This window comes from Culicoides brevitarsis, chromosome 2, assembly GCF_036172545.1.
Source record: "Culicoides brevitarsis isolate CSIRO-B50_1 chromosome 2, AGI_CSIRO_Cbre_v1, whole genome shotgun sequence".
Classification (NCBI taxonomy): Eukaryota; Metazoa; Arthropoda; class Insecta; order Diptera; family Ceratopogonidae; genus Culicoides; species Culicoides brevitarsis.
Genome location: NC_087086.1, coordinates 20901961 through 20923213, shown reverse-complemented (window position 1 = coordinate 20923213; position 21253 = coordinate 20901961). Strand labels below are relative to the sequence as shown.

Here is a 21253-nt window from a genome sequence, read left to right as displayed (position 1 = left end):
ACGAATGAAACTAAAGACAACAGACAAACACCATAAATAAATTTAATACAAGAAGTTAATAAATGTGACACTTTTATCATTTATCAAGTGCAAATAATAATAACAGCAAACAATTGTAAATATTTTAAATAAATATATAGGAAAGTTATTGTTACAACAACATGAAAGACAAATAAAAAGCACTCACCTGATACTGTTAGGGTGGCGTTATGACTTTTTGCAACGCCAAAATCATTTCTTGCCTCGCACCAATAAACGCCAGCGTCACTTTCGCGTTTCGAATGCACCACCTGGGGATACAGAGAAAAAAATATTATTATTATTTAACAAATATTGTCATAAATTTTTGTTTCTACGTTCGTTTTTTTTTGTGTGTGTTGCCAAAGTGCGAAGTAGCAGTGTTATGTGAGATTAGACATTTTTATCTTCCGAGAGGAAGTCACTTTTCCATATTAAACATTCGTGTGTACATTCTTTATTACTTGGAAACACAGCTTGATAGAGCTTCTCGACACATATGCACTCTTCGTTGACAGTTTCTCAATATTTTTATGTGTGTTTATGATTTTTTTTCCTGCTACGTGTGTTTGTTGGGGACTCATGGGGATCCCCATCTTTTATTTTTATTTATTATGATTTTTGTCATTATTATTATACAATATTATGATAGATCTTCATAAAATATTCCGGCGTTATTATATGAAGATTGGTAGTAAAATCCGGAGCTACTGGTAAAATATTAACGAAATACAGACAAGAAAAATGAGAATGGATGAATATTGAAGAAATTCCTTTAGAATAGGGGTTTTACTGTGTGTTTACTGGATTTTTGATCTATTTTTTTTGCATTTTATAATTTTTTTACGTTGACTATTTCGTCTTATATTATTATTTTTAAATTTTTCATTCCACTTTAAGGTTTAAAAAAAATTATTTTACGTGTTTTTTTTACCTCTAATTAAAGAAAAATATATTTAAAAAATATTTTTAAAAATAAAAACACAATCAAAATCAATAAAAAGCAAAAAAAAATGTGAAAAATAATTTAAAAAATTAGAAGTAAAGCTATGTGAACACACGGTATAATGCAAGTAATGTCACCTTCGACATTCCTTAACTTGTTTACTTTTTAAAGCCTGGACAGAATTCAACAAAAAGCCTTTCACAACTTTGTCACTGTGTCAAGTCGCAACAAAACAATCCTCTTAAATATATTTTCTAGCTCTATAAGAAACGTCATAAAATAACATTTTGCTCCTTTTGAACTCTCTAAAGTGATCGTTTGTATAAAAAAATATAAATTTCTACCTTTTCCCAATAGTGCATGCCCAACCGTATTCAATAAATAATATATCGAGAGGAAAAAGCAAAAGTATGTAATCATGATTGAATTTTTATTTATTTTTCACCGCAATACGTTCACATCTGAGCCATACCTTCGAGCTTTACTTAAGAAATAAAATAAAAAACAAAGTTCAAAGCTAGAAATGACCTCGCATGTCCCTCATAAGACTCTTATTTTTACAAAAAGTACAAAGTGGTAAGTTGAAAAATGTGTGCGAGAAGAACAAAAAAAAAGTTAAACAAACATCGCCTTAAAAGCAATAAAATAAAATGACATCTAAATTGTTTTCTTTAATCAAACATTGTTATTCCATATCTAAGTCATTTATTATTTAATGCTTTTCTTGTATTTTAACTTAACTTTTGCAAGAGCGACTCTTGACTTGTGACACACACACACTCCTTATTAACCGCAAATTGATATTTATTCACCAGAGACACAAGAATGTATGAAATATGTGTGTCTGCGTGCGTTGGAATTGTTTATTTGGGTTTTGCACGAGCCGACAAGAGACTCAAATGAAATAGTGTGAAGACAGTGAATGCAAGACAGAAGGTATTTGCTACCACACACATGTTGTAAAATTTAATTTTCGTAATAATATTTCTCCTTCTGTTTTGTTTTGCAGTCAACTTTAATGTCATTGCGGTTTTCTCGCTCAAGATAACGCTGAAAAATAAATTTTGTCAACTCACCTTCAAGAAGAACAACTCTCCGCCGGGTAGCATCATGCGATGTGACATGTCTATATTCACGGGAAAGCCATCTTTGAACCACGTAATTGTTGGCGTTGGACTTCCGACACTCTGGCAATTCAGCGTTGTGGGTTCCATGCGTTTTACCATCACATCTTGCGGGTGTTCTGTTATTCTTGGCGGTTCAAGTGCTAGAAAAAAATAAGAGAATAAATTTTTATTATATAAATGCGAAAGTTGTCATGTCGTATGAGAAGATATGGTTCTCATATTTTTTTCTCTTCATCCATTATTCATCAGACAATTTTCCAGAGAATTATCACTAGAACATGAATATGAAAAAAAAACACATTTTTTGATGCAATTCATAACTATGCATGTCATTGTCTGTCAATTTTCTGGCACATCATACAGCATGAATGCGAATAAAATGACATCGTTTGCCAAGATAGATGAAAATGTAACTCCGTAAAAAAGCCTTAATATCATGATTAAAACTTTTTTGTGTTATTTTTTTGACTTGTTAACTGAAATTGTTTGACATCCATTTTTTGCTTCTTTTATGCTATTAGGAAAAATAGGGGAGTTATCTCCGAAAGTGCAAACCAAGCAAAAAGAATTGCGATTGCATGTGGAAAATAAATATCTCTCGTCATTTTTAGACATTTATACGAGCTTGTACCTTTGAAAGTTAAATTGCGCTGTTTGTTGATTCAATTTTTCCTCTTTCTCTTTCGCACAAAAAAAAAACGTAAAGATAATGAACATCCCGAACAAATTGCTCGATAAAGCAAAAAATGTAAAGTAAGTCATTTATTAATTAAAAATATTCTTCTGATTGCCATAATTCCGCTGAGGATGGCGATGTTGCCAATTACCGTGCACTTCACTTAGCAAAAAAAAAAGACGTTAATGACAACGTCCATTCTATAGAGACACAATAAACGAGAGAGAGCAAGTCTTGTGTACAAATTAATTTACATACTTGCATACCTCGTTTGCATTTCTTTGCAATACATTTTTTATTTTTTTTTTATATATTCCTTCATTAAACATTCAATGAGTATTCCGATTAATTTGTTATTGCAATATCATCATCATCATCAAGACGATGAACACTAATTTGTCTCGTTGTGGATGTTGTAAAGTAAATTACAAATATCAGGTGGGTTCAACTTTTGCATATTTTGTTGCAAAATATTCGTTTTTAAGAAATCCTTAATTGAGTACGCCTGTCCCTGTCACCTGCGATATTTATTATTAGTAATTCTGCATGTTTGACATCGTGTAATTGGTGTTGTTGATTGTCCATTTTGCCGAATGACAGTTCGCTTCTGGTCTTTGGATATTTTTTTAGATAGAAATTCTAATCACATCACCGGTTTTTATTAAATGAATAAAATTGACATGAATGAAAAATGCTTTAAAATATCTCCGCTGGAAGGTAAGTGTCATGCACAATCAATTTAATTTGTTTATTGTACGAAAAATTTTTTTTTGCATATAATTATCATTAATTTTATATATTTTTAGAGTGTTGGAGTAGATGAAAAGTGGTCAGAACCACATTTTTTTTATTATCACGAAATATGCTCTGGCGATAAGGTAACCTCCTACATTTTCTAGACAAGACACAACCTTGTCATGCAAATTTTTACCACACAATTTCAAGTCGACAACACAAAAAAAATATTAATTGCAAACATGTATGAAGAGAAATATTTTTCATTTATTTCTTTTGAACAGATACATTTATATGAGAGATATCAAGAAATAATAAAAATGATTAAGTTATATATTTGAGGTGGGCAATAACAATAAAGATGCTGCAAGTCTCTGCATTTCTATGGTATGCAGTCGGTCTCCAAGAGGTGGGACGACTGTCGTTGGTGTGAAAAATAAAATATTAAAAGATAAAATTTTGCAGAAACTATTAATAACAGAAGAAGGAGGAAGAAGAAGTTGAGGGTAAGGGTCCAAACATGTAACTTTTTTTGTATGAACGTAATGATATTAAGTCAATTAATTTATATCTTTATCTTTTAGAAACATTTTACTGAAATTCGTTTATCAACAAACAACAAAAAAAATGTTTTTTAAATAATACTGGGACAAAATACTTAAGTTTTTTAAGGTTCTGGGAAAAAACCAATGAAAAAATAATATGTTATATAAAATTATTTAAAATCATTAAAAATATTAAGTTATTTTAAATAATATTAATTTTTCATAGAAATTTTTTCAAATTTCCATTTTTTAAATATTCTTTTCTTTAAAAAAATATAAAAAAAAAATTATAAAAATTTTCTATGAAAATTTAGAAGGCAATTCGCCACTTAGAGCAAAATAAATTTTTTTTATGCAGTTTTTAAATTAAAACTTTAGAATATTTAGTAATTCAAAAATTATAATATGTGATAAAATTCATTAAAGTCCGTAAGGAGGACGTAATTTGACTTACTAAAACTTAAAAATATATTTCTTGACTTAAATATTTTACGTTCATACAGAATAAAAGTTACATGTTCAGCCAGTAGAAGATATTTACAACAACTATTTGTCCTTCGTTGAGGTCTCGGTGTGTGCAGTAAAAGACGTTACAAAGTAATTAACGGGCCTAAACTTTGCCATAAACATCATTCGCAGAAAATTATACAATAATAATAAAAACAGTAGTTGAGATATGTATCTTTTATGCATAGAGACGATGCACAAGAGTCTCGCAATAATAAACATAAATTTACGTATATTTGCAATCTTTTAACCATAAAACACAATTAATTGCTTTTCGAATATTTTCTCGGAATATTCAAGTATGTTTTTGGAGACAATTATAGGCTTGGTGGCTTATTATCAGAACCGCTCTAATTCGAAGCTGTTTTGAAGATGCGCCAATAATCAATTAAAGTGTCACTAATAAATTATGGCCAGACCCCCTTTTCTCCACATATGCGATGATCAAAGAGTGTTTCCCACAAAAAAAAAAACAATCAATTTCAGACAAATGTACAAAAAGTCGCTGAAACAACATTGCGAAGATGAGAGATACAAGAAACTATAACTCAATTGTGTCTGCCTAATAAAAATCATATTTGCGTTTATTTGTTTTGGGCAGAACTAAATTTATTTTTATCGTCATCATCATCTTTTTTTTCTTGCCGTTGCTCCTTTATTTTTTTTTGTTCGCTTTTGTTTTTAGCAAGGAACAGTGAAGAATAAAAGTGGTGATTTTTTTTCGGTGGTGGCTTTATAGAGTAAGTGGTCCAGATTCTGGATGTATCATCATACTTATAAGAGGATGATATTATTATATTATTGGATTACCACAAAAATATTATCTGGATACCATATTGCGGATAATACTTCTTTATAAAAGTTTGTAAAAGTCCTTTATCTTATAGTATTTTATTACTACCAGTTAGCTATTTTATTCCTGTTGTGCACGAATGAGAGAACGAAGACGTAATATGATATTATGATTGCTTTTATAAATGCAGTTCATATCCGAAAATTTTCTATTACACATTTTTCGGTACACACGATATGAACAATTGCGGTCACAAAATACATGACGATGGAAAACCACTTTAGTGTCTAATATGATTTGGATTTGAGTCGTGGTTTGTGCAAAGGGTCTCTTATACAAAGACATGCAATATGAGGCAACAATCAAGATTTTATTCGAATCGGACCTATTGTCAAGATTTAATGAAAGAAATAATCTGAAGAGAATTCATTTCAATCATCATCAAAGATTTTTATTGAAAACTCAGGTTTTATCAAGACCATGAGACACAAAAACCGCAAAAACACTTTTGAATGTATCGTAAAGTCAATTATTTATGCATTGTTTATGATCAATATGAAATATTTGAGACACGAAAATATGTGACATAAAATGCAAAATACGTGCCTAACTCATTGTTGTTAAAAAAGACATAACATTATTGTTATTACCTAAAAACATGCATAAAAACAAGAACATTTTAACAACATTATTATTATCATTTATTTTAAAGCAAAAGAAAAAAAAAGAGATAAACATAAAAAAGTCGGATTTAAAGCCATATTTGTAGAAATTTAAATATTTTTATGTGCATCTAATACGTTAGTTTTTTCATAAAACTTTTTTTTTTGTCCAAACATCCGAGCAATATAAAATTTATGACTTGGCCTTTATTTTGTAAACTATATAAAAGATCATTATTATAAATATTAAGATATATCAATTCCATGGCGACGCACGTAAGAAACGAACGAAGAAGAAGAAGTAATACGGGACAAAAGTGACACTCGAACGCTTCGATAATTTTCGTGAATAATATACTCTTGAATACAATACTGATTCAGTCTATTTGTCATGTAAATGCACCAAAAACTATTCGATTTGTTCAATATTTATTGAAAATCGTTCGCTTTTACATGAGGAAAGAAGAAATGTAGACCTACGATAATAAATGTTGTAGTCAAAGGCTTTTTTATTATTACAGAAAATACATTTGTTAATACTTTGTATGTTAAAATTTGTTTGAGAATACAAAAGATTTGACTATATGATAGCAGTTTGTAACATATATATGTAAAAATATGTGAAATGAAAGCGAGAAAAAAACTAGTTCGATACATAAATAAAAGAATGGTGCATTGATAATCTATTGTATAGTACTCGATATTATTACAAGTTTATTACAAAAAAAAATCGCTTTTTGAAATAAAGGTATATTGATCGTAAAAGTTCAGTTAGTTTTCTTTCTTTCTTTTTTTTTTATTTTATTATAGTTTGGAACAATACTTGCTACTATCTTTTTTTACTACTATTTTTTTTTTTGCATCATCATACCTCACACGATGTTCCGTGCATAAAAAAACGAAAAAAGGCAAATAATAGGCGGTGAATCTCTACAATAATTTATCCCAAAAATTAAATTAACCCGTTATTATATATAAAGTTTGTGTGTATTTTTTCTGAGAAGTGGTCCTTTCCTGTTAAAATAAACATTTTTATGTTTAAAAAAATTGCTTGCTCCATAAAAATTAAAGCAAAAGACAAAACGGAATGGAGCGGAAAGACCGAAATTTTTTTTTTTTTGTGGTATAAACATAAGAGCAAACAACGAGCATTTATACAAGCCAATATTTATCTAAAAGAAGAAAGTCGTTGTTGTACAAGAACAACCATAATAATAATATTTTTATTGTGTAAACACTATTAATTCCCTTTGTATGTGCATTTGGTCTCCCCATCGATGATGATGATGACGACGATACGCAAGTAATAAAATAATTTGGTAAAAGATCAAACATTTCAAAGTTGAAAAAATAATAAAAATCGAAAATTGTTGAAACAACAATGAAAAGGTCGACGTTTTTTTGTGTTTGACAGAAGTTTTTTGTACATTTTTTTTTGTTTCGTAGAAAGATAAATAAACAAAGGTAAAGAAAGCGAGGTTCTACTTTGCTAAGAAAATAAAAAAAAAGTTAAGTTTGGGTATCTCTCCGATGAAATACCGTTCAAATCATCTGAGAGCTCCTTAAAGGGATCAAAAGTTTGTAACAGCAAAAAAATATTTGTGTTAACTGATGTGTGATAATTTAAATAGGAAATCGATTTTGCATTAGATAGATACTGAACTTTGCTTCGTGTATCTTTCAATTTTATGTAGAAAATTAAAAATAAACATTGTCTTGACGATTATTATTTGAGTTATCCATCACAACGGTAAAAAAGATAAAAGAACTTTGCTCATTTAATTTATACCACAAGTATTTGTCTTCTTGCCTGAGTCAATATTTGTACATTTTTAAAACGGAAAATTAAATTGTGGCAAGAAATTCCAGGAATGATTTAATTTAATGAAATTTTTGCCAAAGGTAGGGAGAGACTAATAGCACAAAAACATAAATATTGGTCAAGAGAGTTCCTGTTTCACCTGCATTTCTAGTCCTGTGCCATTTTTTTACTATTTATAGAATTAAATAAAAATAAAAATATTTGAAAAACTTCCGGTTTTTTGCTTAAAAATGAAATAACACATTTTTATGGAAATAAAAAAATACAGAGACATCATTCTTTCAGTTTCTTCAAAAAAAAAAAAAAAAAGAGTCACTATGAGTTTGTTTGTATATTAATATTAATAAATGAATACAATAAAGTTGCTTTTATTTGTCTGTATCATGCAAAATTGGGTACTTAAGACATAAATATATAAACATGACGACGACAGTCTACGAGCGACGCTAGAACATTGCACAAAATTGCCCATAAAATCAAAGAGTGTATTGTTTTTTGTGTCACACACAAAAAATAAAATAATAAAAAAAATATTTAAATTTTTTTGCGAGTTAAATGATATGCTTTTATTTTATTTATGAATCAAATTCAGTTCTAGCGCATAAAATAGCGCAAAAGTATTAAATTTTTTTCGCAATAATTTTGTCATATAAATGAAAAAGATTAGAATGAGAGTGGGACGGGTAGCTGCATACATAACATTATTTAATGAAAATGAGACAAAAACAGCTCTTATTCAGATTTCACATAATAACCGCAACATTTTGCAACAATATCTCATAAAATAATAATAAAATCCAGAGTCTCTATGATGTTTTATGGGCAATGTTCATGCATAGAAAAAAGCGACGTATCTTTTTTTATTCTTTTTAGTTCTTCCCGTTTGCGTCTTGGTGCTAGTAAGAAGAAGAAACCCTGAATTGATTACCATAAATCACATTATCGCGTTAAATATGAAAGAATGTCGCGCGTACATAAGTTTCTATATCATCATTATTCGCGCGCACCAACTTTTTTCCTGAGTACAAAAGGGTCTGGAGGACGTCGACTCTTCTTCGTAGGATTGGAAAATATGGTTTTTCGTTTAATGCAATCATGAAAATTTCTACAAGAGCCGCCTTTGGTATCACATTATCATAACATGAATTTTCTACATGGCTTATATGAGATGTGAATGAAGACAAAAGGAAACGTGGGGAGAATATTTTACTGATTTTTTTCCTTATTAAATATCGTTGTCGTGTCTTACACTTGACTTGACACCATCATACACAACCGCAAGGTGTTCTTGTTCCGTCTCTTTTTGCTCTGTCGTCATCTTGCCGTTTTTTGTGTCCTTTTAAACGTCGTTGTCGTCGTCGTGTAATCACATTATATGCCCAGACGTATAACGACCACATAATTAAAAATCTTCTTCTTTATATCTTTTCAATAAAATGTAATAAAATATAAGATAAAAAGAGATCGTAATTTTTACATCGCCACCGCACTTTAACAGACGAGAGAGAATTCGATTCCTGGAAAACATCGGCATTTAATTAAAAAAGTAACTTTGTGACACTATTTTAACGCGCGTCCGATCAATAACTGCAAAAAGAGATATAATCCAGAGTTAATCTGTACCTAATTGTCGTTATTTTTAATTGTTCCTGTTTTATATTATTATTTTATCATCGTCACTTTATTATTAATTTTATGTTCGTTTATTGTTTAGCGATTATCTTAATTTTCGATATCATCAGGGATTAAAGTCATCCATTGTTTACTAATCGCTTCGTAGTTATTTTGATGGTGTCTCGTCGGTCGGATTTACGACTTGGGTCCGGAAATGTATCATAAAACGGGTGAAATTTCTTCCTGGAACGATAATCTTTCGATCCTCAGTGAACTCTATTAGTTGTATAATGTTGCTGGATTATGTACAGTTTCGCGCGCCCACATCTCGACTACCGTAAACAATTTGCTCCACATATTCATTAATAATATCGCAAGCTATGCATACTAAATTTTATGCATAACTGCTGCTGAGTTTAATCATCTTGTCGATTCCATTTGAATACAAAAAATTTATAAAGTTGTCGTTCGAAAAACAATCATCGGTAATACCGCATTTGTGGTTTTTTTTAATTTTTGACCCACGGGATCTGAAAAATTTTCAAACCACGTGGTTTCAAAATGTTTAAGTCACGTGACTTAAAAATACTTCAAACCACGTGACTTAAATAATTTTTAACCACGTGAATTGAAAAAATTTAGCAACTTGATCTAAGAAATCTTCAAAGCATTTAATTTGATTAACTTTTTGATCTAAAAATTATTCAAACCACGTGATCTTAAAAATTTTGCTTCTATCAAAAAAATAGAAACGTCGAAGGGCAATTTTTAAAAATTTTATAAAAGAATTCTTTCCACGTTATCTTACGGGGCAAAAACATAAATTTTCAAATTGAGAAAATTGATCTAAGGCGAACCTCATTTTAAGTTTTGAAAAAAACCCATTTAATTTTGAAAGTTTTTAAACCACGTGGTTTCCATTTTTTTAGCCCTGTTATCTCAAAAAAAAAGATTTTCAAACCACGTGATTTTCTGAAAAAAATTAAACCACGTGTTTTTACCACGTGCACCGTCCTTCAATCCCAAAATTGCATATTTTTTCTTCGAAATGCGCTAAAAACCGCATGTATTCAAAAGTAAAAGAATATCGAAGGTGTATTTACAAATTTTTTATTTTGCATATTATTATTGAGAGATCTTAATTTTGTGATATTGTTATTATTTTATTTTGTATCTGCTATCATTTCGAGAACAGGTTTTTGTCTTGTTTTTCCGTTGAACAACTAAATAAAACACGTAAAGAAATAAATGAATATAATAACAGAGAGTATGAACAACTGTTTGTTTCGCCTATCTTTAAAATTAAATTGTATTTAAATTAGTTGAAAAAAAAATAAGAGAATTGCTAATAATGCAAACGAACGCAACTATTACTAATAAAAATAATAGTAATGGTAAAAGGAATAGGCGTTTGATGCTTAAAATGGTATAAATAATAGATGACTAGGCTTACGATAATAATGGTAATAAAAGAGTTACTTAAAAATAGTAATTTTCCTTACTACTATGTGTAAGGCTAATGATAGTTTTTGCGCGCGCGGGTTGCCCCAAGGTTAGCATTTTAGGTCGCACAAATTGATTATCATCGGAATTTTCAGCGGACATAATGCACGAAGAAAAGATTTATGTATAAAAAATATTGGAACAACATAAATGAATAATTAATGAAAAAATTTTTCAAATTCAATAAAATTCAAATTTTCTTGATTAAAATTGAATAAAAAATTCAAAAAAAAAAAAAAAACTTTGTATACATAACTGTCAAAAAGTTTCTTGTAGACATTTTCTGCTAATGTTATTTTAATCTTTATACAAAACATTTATCTTTCAGCTTCTAAACATTTATTTTATTAATTTTCTCTTGAAAAAAAAATTTGCATGATTATTTTGATTTTCCCAAAAGAGAGTAAAAGTTTGTACGTGTCTGTGTCGCTTTCTAGCATAAATGTGTGAATTTTTCATGTAAAATAAACATTTTACGCACATGTTATTATTATTATCATTCAACTTTTCCTTGCGTTGCTGCTGCTGATGATGAGTATGGTGTTATTTCTACATCTTTGTTTGTTCTACACAAACACACAAGTAAAACGCAAGAAGTAGGAAAAACACCGATTTTATTGTACATTTATTGTCTGGCAGTCGTCATAAGAACATGTCGAGATCGATTGTGACAACTCATGTTTTCATGCATCATTTAACGGTTGTTTTTTCCTTCATGAGAAAATTTGCTGGAAAATTGTCATCTTTTAACACAAAAGTACACCTTTTTGCGACAGAGACGGTTACCTTAGAATTTTTTTGTCGCGAATGTGTTTGACTTTCACTCAAGAGACATTAGAACGCGAAAAATGTTTATTTTACATCGTTTTGAGTGTTTTGTTTTCCTAACGGATCTACTCAAGAAAAGTAATAATAACAATGAAGAGCGTCTCTTTTGTCATGAAGTAATGCAAATTGTACATAAATTGTTATTATTATTTTTCCTTGCGATATTTATTTAAATACTGAGCCATGAAAATTTTCCGTCAAGTATGCAAATGTGTTTTTGTTGTTGTTTGTTGCGAAGAAAAACAAGGAAAATGTTTATTTGACTCGTATTGTTGAAATTATCAACCAGTTACCAAACTTGCGCGCATTAAAATTTCATTTTCTTAAATTCGCGGACTTGTCATTGAGCATTATTTCTTAATGAAGGTAAAATATGTGAAAATGTTAAATCTGCAAAAATATAAATTACTTTTTCTGAGAAACAACAAGGAAAATAATGTTTACGAAGCAAAATAAGTCAACATTGCAAAATTTTCGAGATCACTCTTTAGCTTCCAAATGATTCCAATCACAAGATCGACTCGTTCGTCATCATTGGTCCATTAATATTTTGGCACGTAGATGCCATCTATTTATTTCTCCCCATATTTTTTCCATATATTTAACAGTTTTTTGTTTGTCAACTCTTTTTTTGTGCATTCATTGCCAGCATTCACTTCATCATCATCATCCGATAGGGTTGATTCAGCTGCTATCCTCAAAACATCCATACACGTGGTCTACTACAAAAATTTATCTGTCATCATGTATTTGTGGCACTTATGGTCAGAGATGGTAAAGTGTATTTTTTTCCAGGATCCAAATTCATTTCACAAAATTAAATTATAAATTTTTAAAATTTTAAATTTGACTTTTAAAAAAATTATTTTTCTCTAAACAAGTATAAATTTTATTTTTTCATTAAATAAAAATTTTATTTGAGAAATAAATTGGTATAAAAAAAAAAAATTGGCAAAAAATCATGAATAGAATTTAAATTCTAGATTTTAAAAATAAATAAAATTATTAAAATTTTTTATAAAATTTAAAAAATTGAATTTTTAAATAATTTATTTTAATTATTTAAAAATAAAAAAAATCAAATTTTAAAAATAAATATAAATGAGGATAAAAATATGGAAAATTCTAAATTTTACCTAATGATTTAATGTTAATTAATTTTTACTGCAAAAAAAAATTTTTTTTTCAAATTGGAATTTGTTTTAATTAAAATTTAATTTAATTTAATTAAAAATTTTTTCTTTAAAAACTCAGATTTCTTTCATAATTTTAGAAATTTTTCGAAAACGAGGTGCCCAGGTCCTTCCTTTCCACCACCGCTTTGATGCTATGCAAAAATGTTTGGATCTTTTGTCGTGTGTGAGCAATATACGACAAAAAATGCTTAAAGCATGATAAATGTGTTGTGTGTCGTCTGAATTTTAATGCATTTTGACTGAAATATTAGAGACATAATTTTTCTAATATTTCAAGGTTTTTAATTTTTCATATAAATTGCACGAAATTACAATTTACAATTTAAAAAAAAAAAATAAAATACGCTTTGATGATTAATTTTTGAGACTTTTGCGAGGTTTTTCGTGTCCGAGTTGCAAGATAAATTTGAAACTCGCAGTAAAACAAAACAAAAGTGCACACAAAAAATATGTTTTTAAATATTTCAACTATTATTTGATGCTAGTGGTGGCGTTTTTTTTTGCTCTGGCATACGAAAAAAAATATAATAGAATAATAGTTAGAAAAAACTCATCGATGCAAAATTATTCATGTTTCATCTTTCCTTGTTCTATTATTATTTTTAAAACCAATGCTATTAGATTTAGACATGAGTTGTGGTTTGATTTTGGTAGACATTTTCAATTTATATCTTTTGTCTTTCCGATCGTGTTCGATGCTCGAACTATGTTAGTACTATCAACTTGGGAAAAATTTTAATAATGATTTTTGTTTATTTGAATGCTGAAAAGCCGTAAAAGAGAGAAGTAGACAGAAATCGATACTCTGGCATTATTTTGCATAACAAAAGGGGGATTTGAAATTGATTGTCAGGTGTATTTGCATATTTTACTCCTTTTTCCCTCATCATCATTTTAATCATCATCATCATCATCACCACCACTTTTCTTTGCAGCAACGGTCCCAATTAACAGAAGGTGATATATCTCACCGATTTCCGTTATTGATTTTTCTTGGCAAAGTGTGAAGAAGGCACGAATTCCGCTCTTTCTTACTTTATGATATCTGCCGGATTACATATTCAAAATTATGTCTTTATTTAAATATAAATCGTATTGTCGTCGCTCCGTGTGCCTTTTACATTAAAGGAAATAATTTAGTTTTAATGAAGTGTGCACACACACACACTCTTGGCGATCGTCCAAGAAGGATTTTTGCATTGTCTTTTCGCTACATTCCTTGCAGGAATTTTCCGTTTTGCGCAAACGAGAGATTCAATTGTGATTTTCTTTGCTTATGGTGATGATGTAACAAAACAAACACGGAACACTAAATAAATGGAAGAAAGTGCAACGATGTGGCATATGTTACAATCGCAATAATAAACGAGTGTGTGTGTTTGTGAACGTACTTTAATATAATTGCATGTGCAATAAAAATCTCTATTTTATAACAACGAGGTTTTTAAAAAAGAAAGACATGGAAACATTTTCATGCATTAAAGGCCGATTACTGCATAATGGAGTACTAAATTTAAATAAGTGGAGTAAATAAATACGTTTTTATTATGAAGTTATCATTTGGACGTCTTGAAGTTTTGCGAGGAAGATGTCGTGTGAAGATAATTTAAATCAAATGAAATTTAATATCGGACATTTTGTTGCGAATTGTTTGTGTTTGATGATGTTGTGTGGCGTTAACAGAAGCAATAATAGTATTCTGGTTTTAAAGTTGTTTAATAATAAAATTTTTCGACAACCGTACGTCCGCTTTAAGAAACTGTTTATTGAGGAAAGTACGAGAGTCGACTGAGAATGCTACAAATTTTTTAGTTTTTTGATAATTTTTTTCACTTGACAAAAATTATAAAAAAAATTATTTATTTTTTTCAGACATTATACTTCTTTATTCATGCGGAAAGTGACAAAATGATTTTAAGTCCCTCGTTTTTTCATAGTTTCATATAAAATGCGATCAATACTCAAGTAAAACTAATTTTTGTTACAATTTGAATTTAATTAATTTTTGCATCTCTTTGAATGTTTTTCGTGTTAAAATGACATTTAATAACTTAATCAAACAAGCACATAAAAATATTCGAAGACTATCGATTTCATTTGAAAAGCATAAAAAAAGTGCGTGACTGAATTCAATTTGTACACTTAATTAAAATAAAGTGCTCTGATGCTTCCACATGGAATAAAATTCCGTTTGTGGTCCGCTTGACAAAAAATTGCGACAATTGATGAAAATGTCTCTTTGAGCATTTGATCATCATTTGATCCCACCCGGGCGGGATTATTTCCATGTGTCATTTTATGGCAATTAAAAAACCTCAAAAACGCATGACATTTGATAACCTTAATACTCGCAGCTTTAAATGCCAACAAAACAATTTAAATGCACAGAGATTATTGATTTCCCAACCAGAAGTCGGTACACAACGTTGTTTAATGACTTTATTATTATTATGATTTTGTGTTAATGTTAATCTCTCCCGCACTATCGAGAATCCATATAATATCGCTCTCTCTCCCGACATGATTGTGTAACAATGGTTTGCGATAATGATTATGTTGCTGCTGTGCTGCTTTGCTTTAGAGTGGCTGTCACAATAATAATTATTACAATTACATGTTAGTTGGGGTCACAATGCATTTTTGCCTTTAACACAATTTTCATCTAAAATTTCGCAGCATCTCCACCAAAGACGTTGGAAGGTCCAGATGAAATGCGTTTCGGTGGGTAACACGGACACTAAAACCACAACATTGAAATTGAATATTGTCATTCAATCCACGTTGAATGAACGAAAAACCGCATTAATATACATTAATGCTGGCTGGATATATTCTAACGGCAAAACATGATGATGCAAGTACGCGCAAAAATACATTTTCAGACACACACTTACGCTCTATTAATTAATTAATCAAGAAATTTCGGTCATTTGATACATTTTGCAATTAAAATCGTGTTGATGGCAGTGAGAAACAACTGCATGTCGCTCTTGTTTTCTGAATTGAAACTGTAAAAAAAAATGTAGCTGGAATGCGGAATGCAGCCGGAATGCAGCCGGAATGCAGCCGGAATGCAACCGGAATGCAGCCGGAATGCAACTCAAAAAAAATGACACTAGAGTCCAATAAATTAGTAATCAAGTGGCATACCGTAATTGTGAGCATTTTATCAACTCATATAAATTAATTAGATTTTCGTGTGGACTCACTCGAGTCAAAAGGCACGCAGTTCATGATTGTCATGACAAGCGGCATACGGGAAAAAAATTCTCTCATTTATTACTTTTTTTTTTGTTTCAACACTTTTTTCTAGTTTTTTCATGAACTCCAATGAGAAACAAAACTAAAATAAAATTGTTTAAAAAAAATACGAGGAGAATTTTTACTCAATTTTCTGAACAATTAAACACACAAAAGGCCCGAAAGGTATATTATATGAGAGAAGAATTTATTGTCACATTACACACTCGCACGCCAACATTTATAGGCATAGAAAATGCTTTTTTTTCAACAGTGAATTGTGTAAAATGTGTGTAAAAAAGTTACAAATGAAACAAAAATATTTTTACTTCAAGCACGTATGTGACATTTCATTTAACTTACGACGACGAAGTGCAAATTAGTAGAATATTTTCAACAAAAGAGTTAATTCATGAAAGTTCGTGGAAGAAAAAAATATTTTAGACACAGTTAATTATCTCTTCATTATATAGTTGTTATCTTTATATCTGTTATTGTTGACGTTTTATGTCTGTTTATATTTATTTTTGAAATAAAAATATAATGAAGCAAAGATAAAAGAGGTTTAGGTGCGACGACGAACGAAGTCGTAAATTATATTTCTTGCATATTTGCATTTAAATTTATATTTCTATCGGTCACGTAAATCATCTTCACCTCAGTCAGGTTCAGAAAATCAATCTACTTTAAAGACACTTTCTCACCATGCCATGCGACTGAATGCGAAAACCAATAAAGGACAACATCACATAATCATAATAAACGAATTCTCTCCGATAAACCGAGATAATAAATGTTGAGGATGACCAAAAACACTATCCGATGCTAGTAGTAATAATTCGATAGCTGTAGAGACAGACGGAGCGAGTGTACCAAACCACTGGAAGAATAACATTAAATGATCAAATATTTGCACAAACACACACACTTGCCTTGGTGCCTGAAGTATTTATTTATTATTATGTGGTTGTAAAACCAAATAAATGAAAAATATAATAAAAGTACCAATAAAAATATCGTGTTTCATACGTTGGTCATGATTAAATTTTTTGGGGCAGGATTTTTTTTTATAGTGACGGAACGAGTTAATATTATGAGAAATAAAAAAATATGTGTTTACAAGCGTTTATTAATTTTTAACTGCTATATTATTATGAGAGGTCTAATCATTTTTTTTTTAACTTTTTAGCCACACAAAATACCGCAAGTGGAGATTCCAGAAACGGGAACTTGAAACTCGGATTTAAGTTAACAAAGTCCTCGATAGCTCAAAAATAGTACTTAAAAACATAGAGTTGGATTTTTTTTATACAAAATTTTAAAAATTTGTGAAAAAAAAATTTTTTATTCGAAACATTTTGAATTTTTTAAATTTGAAACTAGGTATATAATATAACCTGTATACCTAAATATTACAAAATTTGCCAAAAAGTTAACAATTTTTAAACATTGTTTTTGAATATACTATTTTTGAGAATTTCTTGTTTTTGATTTCTTAAAAATTTTTTAAATGTTCCTTGAAAAAATTTTTATTTTACTCCAAAGGTAAAATTTTTATAAATTTTCACCAAATCTTTAATGTTTTTGTCATTAATTATTTTTTCACTTTTTGTAAGTTTCAAGTAAAAAATTTTGTTATCGATACTCGAATTTTCATTTCGATAACCAGGTAATAAAAATTTATCGAGTAATTGGTTTCTCTATTACCGTAAGAATAAACCTACGTGATAAATAATACACATATTGATTTATTCACCTCACTGTGGAGTTTGTCACTGATGACAGTTAATAATGTTTTATTAGTAAAAGTAGTTTTATGTTCGCCTACTCATTACATGAGATGCAGTTAATAATATAGCGACTTGACATTAACACCATGATGATAGTGCTACCAAGATGCGTTTCTTTCTTTCTCTACCTCAATAACATGTTTTAACCTAAGATTATCATTATTTTTATTAAACGATGACGATGATGAAGATGATATCTACTCTCTTTCGCTTTGACAAACAGTCATAAATATAAACAAATATTTTCTTTTTCACCTTGCATTCTCTCATTTTGCCCAAGTAAATAATTTAAAAAGTACAAGAATGACTCAACTTGTAAAGAGACCTGAAACATATTATTCATTACACAATATTTTTTTCTCCTTCTTTTTATCGTCATTATTTTTATTATTATTATTCATATCGCAAAATAAACGTAGGAATCACGTACAACAATTTATTATCATGTTGTGTGTGTCGCTTGATACGACAACGCCGATTTGTCATTCGTCGTAATTTGTTTGTGAATGTCTTATGCATACACTCTGGCAGGCTGTATGTGAAAGCCAGGTAATTTTTGCTTGAGGTGTAATTTTGATTGGATTGGACAAGTATATGCACTTGACTCATGTTTTTCTCCGTGCTATCTGAAGAACGACGGTAAAAAAAGAATATAAATTGGTTTTAATCTGCTGTTAATGACGGTTTTCTTTTGTGGGACAATCATTCTTGGTCAAGGGGTGTTCCGTTCCCCCATTTTTTTTCATTGTCTTTCATAAAGCAATTTAAACATGTTTACTTTGCAATATTTGAACAGATATTGAAAAGTACAAAGAGATGCATTCCGAGAGAGAATGTGCAACCTTATATAAACAACGGAGTAAAATAAACATATCATATCCCTTTCGTCTTTTGTGCAAAATGTATAAAGATGTTCATAACCGCACATTCCAGCACTCTTGCAGCATTTTTAATTACAAAAATTTTTCATCCGAGTCTCGTAGTAATTGATTTTGTTGTGTACGGTTTTACAGCTCAGATTTAAAAAAAAAAGACCAAAGAAGCCGTAATAATGATAAATATATTCATCATCGTTTTAAATCCAATCTGCTCTTATCTGAGCATTCGAATGAAATGATGAAACAATTTGAACAGGATATGTCCATCATAATATTTTCAGACAACTCTTTAAATTGCATGGCGCAATATGTGAAATATAAATTTTGAAAAAAAGGGGAGCATCAAAAAATGATAATAATAATGAATCCTTTTATATGAATCGTTTTCATATTCGACACAATCTCAGTTGCCGCAGTTGTTTTGTAGTGAACATAGAACTATTCAAGGATAAATTAATTATATTTTCTGTGAATGGCTTTGTATTTGACGCACAGTTAAAAGGAAGAGGATTTAAATATTAAAAAATCTGTTTGCAACTCTGTATTTTTTCCCTTCAGAGAACGGAGAAAATATAGATTAATATTTTTGAAACACATGTGACGCATATTTGGAATCTGCTGGTCTATTGAATGAATCCGTTTGTGTGTATTTTTTTTTATGTGAAAGTCAATTTCGAGTCAGGTCAAAAAAAATTTTTTTCTGACAAAAAATATTGTGAGATGAAAATTAAATTTTATGTCAAGAGCGTGTTTTTAAAAAAATCATTTTGCAAGAATTTAGCGAATAATATTAAATTCGGATGTTTTTTGTGAATAATGAATTTCTTTGATATTTTAAATAAAACTTTTTGACTTTTACACAGTATAAAACATGCCGAAAAAGTTTTTAATATATTGATTTTTCTTTATACTTTGTTTGGATTAAAATGACATTTCCCGGAATAGAAATGTAAAAAAATTATTTAATATTGATTTTTCTTTCTTCTTCATCAAAAAGTACAAGACTTTTGTATATTTTTCATGCTTAATATTTATTTATACATAAAAGTCATATTCGTCGTACCGAACTAGATAAATAAAAATATCTGAGAAAAGAGATCTCGTCTGTTTATTTATTTAAAATTGTTTAAAAATGCACTTTAATCATCATCTGCGTTTGTTTGTTATTGTTTGAGCGAGCCCTTTTATCGACTGTGTGAGACTTTTTTGTGACATATTTTTTTCTCTCTCGTTTGTCCATAAAAAAAAGTTAAATGTTTAAAAGATAAAAAGATGAGTACAATGACGGTGATGATGAAGTTCAAATATTTGTCGGGTGTTAATATTCTTGTGTAAATCATCTTTTTCAACGATTGATGATGCGATATACTTTACGCGTCGATTTGCTTCTCTCTCTTAAAAGGATCTCGGAATGCACCCCATGAACAAATCGAGAAAAACAATCAACACAATCATTAATCATTTCGCTGCAAGGAATGCTTCATGGGGTGCAGCTTGTTAATAATCTTGTACGTTCATTACCTTCATAATGCCGTGATAACGAGATGCTGATAATTCAATGGATTATTGTCTTCGTGGATTATGATAAATAGAATGCTGATGTAACTCACCTGAAAAGATAAAAAAGAAAAAAAAATCATTAGAATATGTTTGACTTCACTTAAGACAAAAAAGTTAGCAGAAACCGCGCGCAATAAATAACTCATGATATGACATTATCTCACACTCAGATACTTTTTTAAATGCACTCATAAAATATATTTTTATGTTTATAAAACAAAAGATTAAATTTATAAAATTAGACACCCACTCGACATACTCCCATTCTATTTACTGACTCAACTCTTATGACAGACTGAAGTGAACGCCACATTTTTTGAATGAAAAATATAAACTCGCTCTATAATGAGCGTATTAACACCTTTTTACCCCACACAGAATTTCGGCTTTTGTATCATTAGTCCTCCTTCGTTCTTCTTCTTGTTCTTTTTAAATATTCTTTCGAGTTAATTTACACACTTAAGGTATTAACCAACGAAAAAACACAAGAAATGCAAATATTCAAGAGTGAATGATGAAGTTAATTTACGATTTCATGATAAATGTATCATTTTAATAATATTTTTATTGTTTATATCATATTTAAATAATATAAGGACTTCAGTTTTAGTGAGGACAAACAATATAATTTTTTTGATTTGAGAATTGTTTTATGCTTTTTCAGATTCTAGTGTAAAATATTAGACAAATTTCTAAAAACTGAAAAATTCTACTTCCTTTCTAATGTTTGTGTAATCGGAAACACTTTTGATTTTTGTATTGGCCTAATCAAATGTCATCCGCCATATTGGATTTACGCGGAAAACAACAAAA

The 21253-nt window shown here is 29.4% G+C and overlaps 1 protein-coding gene across 1 annotated transcript in view; it reads right to left on the bottom strand.

Moving 5' to 3' along the window:
* The window catches only part of LOC134828722 (roundabout homolog 2), a 55528-nt gene that overhangs the window by 12549 nt on the left and 21726 nt on the right, over window positions 1-21253 (bottom strand). The window contains exons 2-3 of the mRNA XM_063841707.1: window positions 2041-2231; window positions 188-290 (exon numbers count right to left, since the gene is read on the bottom strand). Coding sequence (XP_063697777.1) covers window positions 188-290; window positions 2041-2231 — 294 coding nt within the window. The remainder of the gene's footprint in view (window positions 1-187; window positions 291-2040; window positions 2232-21253) is intronic.